The sequence below is a fragment of the Drosophila novamexicana genome, unplaced genomic scaffold (genome assembly GCF_003285875.2).
Source record: "Drosophila novamexicana strain 15010-1031.04,08,12 unplaced genomic scaffold, DnovRS2.1 tig00000108-arrow-pilon, whole genome shotgun sequence".
Taxonomy (NCBI): Eukaryota; Metazoa; Arthropoda; class Insecta; order Diptera; family Drosophilidae; genus Drosophila; species Drosophila novamexicana.
This window is the reverse complement of record NW_020824772.1, coordinates 3,254,140-3,258,755: the sequence shown is the minus strand read 5'-3', so window position 1 is coordinate 3,258,755 and position 4,616 is coordinate 3,254,140. Positions and strand designations below refer to the sequence as shown.

At 47.8% G+C, this 4,616-nt stretch overlaps 1 protein-coding gene across 1 annotated transcript; it reads right to left on the bottom strand.

Annotated features, from left to right (window-relative positions):
* Nucleotides 1–580: 580 nt before the first annotated feature.
* Nucleotides 581–3,957, bottom strand: LOC115771661. The gene is made up of 6 exons (XM_030717472.1): nucleotides 3,521–3,957; nucleotides 3,066–3,226; nucleotides 2,791–2,992; nucleotides 1,533–2,722; nucleotides 975–1,184; nucleotides 581–739 (listed from the first exon to the last, which is right to left on the bottom strand). The coding sequence occupies exons 1-6, from the start codon at nucleotides 3,955–3,957 to the stop codon at nucleotides 645–647; spliced, it is 2,295 nt and encodes a 764-aa protein (XP_030573332.1). The 3' UTR covers nucleotides 581–644.
* Between the last annotated feature and the right edge of the window lie 659 nt (nucleotides 3,958–4,616).

Below are 4,616 nucleotides of genomic sequence, written 5' to 3'. Positions count from 1 at the left end.
TCTAATACGTTTATTTATTTTTTACGTTTACGTTTTCATTTTTTTTGTTTTCGTTTATAGCATCTGAAGTTTGTCTCTTGTTACATTGCGTTATTAGGCCTAGTATTGTTTAAGTGTTTAGATTTTAAGTATTTAAGACAGTCAAACCTCTTAAATGAGACAACGTCGTCTCAGTTGCGTAAGCTCAGTTAAGAGGTTTGAATGGTTTTTGCACTACGACTAAGGAGCTTTTAAGTCTTAAGCTGATAGTTTGCCGACATATTCAGAGTAGTCTTAGCAGTAAGTCTTATAGAGTAAGCATATATATGAGCATAAATATTAAGCTACAGTTCCAAAGCCCTTTCCATATGTGTGAGCGTGTGAGTTTCTGTCTGGCTCAGTCATTGCCACACTTTTTCCATTGGCCATTTGGTGCAGAGAAGTCCAGCTCTACGTTGCGCGCAATGACTTTGAAGTGCCACAGCTGCAGCCACATCGGAGGACCCATTTCGTACAGCTACTAACTAGATTATGAGCGTTGCTAAGTTTTTCGTTTTTCTTTTTTTTCTTCTTTTTTTTTTGTGTTCTTGTAGTTCAGCTAAAGAAAGAGAGAAAGAATTTCATGCTAGTTTCCTCCATCCTCCATTCAAGCAACTTGCACCAGTTTATCGCTTGTGTAACGCGCGCTTTTGCATGTTGTCCCAAACGGCAATAACCGTCAGCTGCAGCAGCAAAAAGAGTGCCCCGGCAATTATGAAGCCTGCAAATAGAGTTGTAAAACGCAAGAGATATATATTTATGGGCTTATTTAATTAGCTGGTCACTCAGCCAGCAAGTGCGCTGCGTTTAGCTGTTTTGTTATTTATTTATTTTTTTTTGCCTTCTGCTTTGAGCCTAGTTAGATGTTGCAACGGCACGCGATTACCACAAATAAATTTGGTGCGCTTGAGTTGCAGATTAGACGAGTAGCGCCAGGCAGATCCACGTTAACTTACCGTAGCCATTTATGCAAGTGTCCGTTTTGTTGGCCAATTCCAATTGCAACTTGCCCAGACCGTCGCTCGGCTCGCCGTTGCTCGCATCGGCGCCATTGAAGGCGAACTTATCGGTGATTTGTATGGACTGCACCAGCAAAATGTTCTCATCGGTTGCCTGCTGATGACTCACATCACGTTTTTGGCGTTCCGACTTAATCGCCAGCTCAACTGTGGAAAGGTAGCAACCAGAAGTTAGCAAGTGATGAGGTTCATACCACGTATTATATGTGTGGGAGCCATAACCAGTCAAGGGGCCAGAGATGAATGAAGCTGTGCCTTGTGCGAAAAGTTCATAAACTTCTAGCTGATTAAACTAAACCCGGAACTGAGTTAGTTTTATCATTTACTTAAGGTAAAGACAAATTGCTTAAATAGCAGCAAATTTCATTTTCTTTGAGCCAAGTCACTTCGCTATCACTGCCAAAATCACTGTGATACATCATTTGGCAGTGATTCAGTGTTGCGTTTGCCTGCTCTACCGTTATGACTGGCGTTGCCAGAAAATTCGCAACTTACCGCCATCGGTGCCATTGAAGACGGAACGCTTGCGACGTCCATAGGACAGCAGAGACTTGAGCTCACCGTTCTCATCGTTGTCGCAGATAACCGGTTCGCAGCGCGGTATACAGGGCGTGACCAAGGCGCGGAATTGCACCAGCTCCGAGGAGGGGAACTTGAAGGCGTCGAACTGTGAGAGCAGCACCTTGCGATTGCTGGCCATCTTTTGCATAGCACTCATAATGTATTGATCCGTGGGACAGCCGTTGGCATCGATCAGCGTAATCTCGGCACTGTCTGTACCATCCATGGCAACCAGTTCGCGCACAAATATCTCATATGGACTGTTGGCATCAACGATCTCGAATCGCAGTGCCAACGGATCGCCAACCTCAGCAATGCGCTTCATATCGCTACCATCGCGTGCAGTGATCTTCATGATCACATTCGGTGAGTCCACAATAATTTCTTCGCTGAGAGTGGACTCAATCTCGCCGGTGACGCCCAGATCAACATTGTTCACAACGGTCTTATTGGTCAAATCATATTGACAGCTAACGGCCAGGCCCAGATCCGAGGATGTGACTATCATATCATGATGTTGTATGACAATATCGTTCATATAACGACCATAGGCACTTTGGCGCACATTGCACTCTAAATCATTGTAGCGCATGCGCAGATCAAACTCCAGCGAGTTATTGACATTTACGGCACAGGACTTGGGTGCTCCCTTGGCATAGACCTTGCCATCGAACAGCTTCGAGGTGCGAATCTTGGTGATCATCTCACCGGAGCGACAATCGATGGAGACATTGTAGCAGGCGGACTGTTCATAAGTGGCCGCCTCTTCGATGTTCAGGTAGGGTTCCGAGAGATCGCTTAGCGTGGCGCGACTATGATGGGAGAGACGGCAGACATGCTCGCCCGTTTCATTGTAGTCATAGGAGTGGCACCGGAAGGGGGCGGTGAGGCAAAGGTCACGGCAATCGTCAATGCTCTGCACATTCTGGTGCACCGAGTCGACGGTCTTTAGAATGCGTCCCGCGATGCGCTTGAACTCACACAGCTTGCTAGGCTCCTCGGCGCAGTTATTCTCGAGATACTCGGCGCCATCGTAGGCCACAATGTTGGCCTCCTCCGACAGCGTAATGCGATCCATGTCCGACAGTTCACATAGGCCAGAGTGCGCATAAAAGTTGGCCGAGCTTCAGAGAGGCAGATGAATGAGCTGCGAAATGGCAACTGGAATGCTTATAACGGGACTACCACTTACCGGCAGGTGAACTCCGTTTCGCCCAGGCACAGCTCGATGCAGTCGCGTCGCGTGGCCACGCTTTGGCTGGACTTGGCATGTTCCGGGAGACGGTAGCCCTGCACACGATCAATGCACCAGGCCTTGGAGCAGGGACGCACACCAAAACAGGATTTCTGTGCGTAGACCGTGAAAACGGGATATTGCGATCGCGAAAGTGAACCTGCATTAAGTAGAAGGCGGAGCTAGAAACCGCAGGCCCACACACACCAAAATTACAAGCGTGCCCCACTCACCTGGCAACTGATCGGCGGTGCTGCGGAACATGACGCAAAGGCCCGTCTCATAGTTAACAGCGCTGCAAGATTCATTGGCCTGGCAAGCCTCCAAGCAGTCGGTCAACATCAGTGTGCCAGGCAGCGTCTCCAATTGCTTCGATGGCGCCGATAGCACGTACCTGCCGGGCGTTTCGGGTTAAGACAAAATGCCGCAAATAAATTTTTGTTTTGGTCTACAACAGGTTTTATGGAGGCTAGGATAAAAGCTTCTTGAGACTATGTTTGGCTAACCAAGTCGAGCTCACGCTTATTTTTCGTACGCCCCACGCTGCCACAACAAGTGCCAATATTTTACGATGTGCGAACAGGCGTCTCGTTAATTAATGACCCTCTCGCAACATGGCAATGTCCCTGCTCTACACCTAATTGCCACAGAACAAGAGATAAATGTATACAGAGAAGCTATCACCTACCCAGTTATAAGCTCAAAGCCAATCATATCCGGCTCGCAGTCCTCATCGATCTGGCTGCCCAGTGGCGCAGCCGTTGCGCTGAGATCATCGATTTTGCTCTCGCCATTGACAGGTGTTGCGCTAGGTTCCGCTACAGCAGCTTCCGCCGGCTGCTGTTCGCTCGCATGCGGTGTCAACGGTTTTGGTAGCTCGCTTCCGCTCGCTGGCTGTGCACCCTCCGCGGCGTTGGTTGCTGCCGCTGCTGCTCCGACTGCTGCAATTGTCGGCGTCGCATTGTTGCGCGGAAATGTCTTCAACGGTTTTGCAGGCCGCTTAGGCAGCTTGCGGGCCGACGCCGCAGTGTCCACCAACAGCAATGCCAGCAGTAGCACCAGCGATGTTGTTGTCATCATGCTGACTCGCCCGTTTCTGGTTCTTGTCAATGACCGTAGCTGCATTTTGTTGTCGTTGCTGTTATTGTTGTTGTAGCTGTAAGATGGCAAAAATGATTTGGTAGCTTGGTTTTTAATTAGCATTTTAGTTTCTTTGCATGCTTATCTCATGATTAATTGTAACTGCAGTTACAGTTAAAGCTTAATAATGGGTTTAATGGGCTTAATGGCAGGCCCCGGGGTCCCAGCATAACAACGCCCACCAGCACGAAGTGCTTTTGATTAATTGTGCAAAAATTACGAAACCACAGCTCTGATGCAAAATCAATTTTGTTGATGATGAGTCCATGGCTGCTTCAATTGCAGCACGCACAACGAAGGGAATTAAAATAACGCCACTTGGGTAAAAAAATGAGCAACGCACGCAAAACTCAAGCCAGTTCTGGCTAAAAAATTAAAAAAACACAACTGATTGGCATTGCGATTGCCTCTATGATCATGTGATCGATTCCTTGGGTGCTTGAATTGATGTTAGTGGCTTTGCGGTTCTTAACGGCGCAGCTTTGAGAGCAGCATGGAAAATGCATTACGTGTAATATGCGTTAAATCACAGAGCAGCTGCCAGTGAGATTTTCACATGCACTGACGACCAGATTGATTTCCGCGCTAATCGAATTGAAATGGACAACATTCGAGCTCGGTCTGAGCAGCTGTGCGCCATTTCG

Coding starts and splice junctions, on each gene's coding strand:
- LOC115771661 (XM_030717472.1), bottom strand. CDS start 3,957: ATGCAGCTACGGTCATTGACAAGAACCAGAAACGGGCGAGTCAGCATG. Junction 2,723..2,790: donor GAAACGGAGTTCACCTGCCG/GTAAGTGGTAGT, acceptor GCCTCTCTGAAG/CTCGGCCAACTTTTATGCGC. Junction 740..974: donor CACTTGCATAAATGGCTACG/GTAAGTTAACGT, acceptor CTCTATTTGCAG/GCTTCATAATTGCCGGGGCA.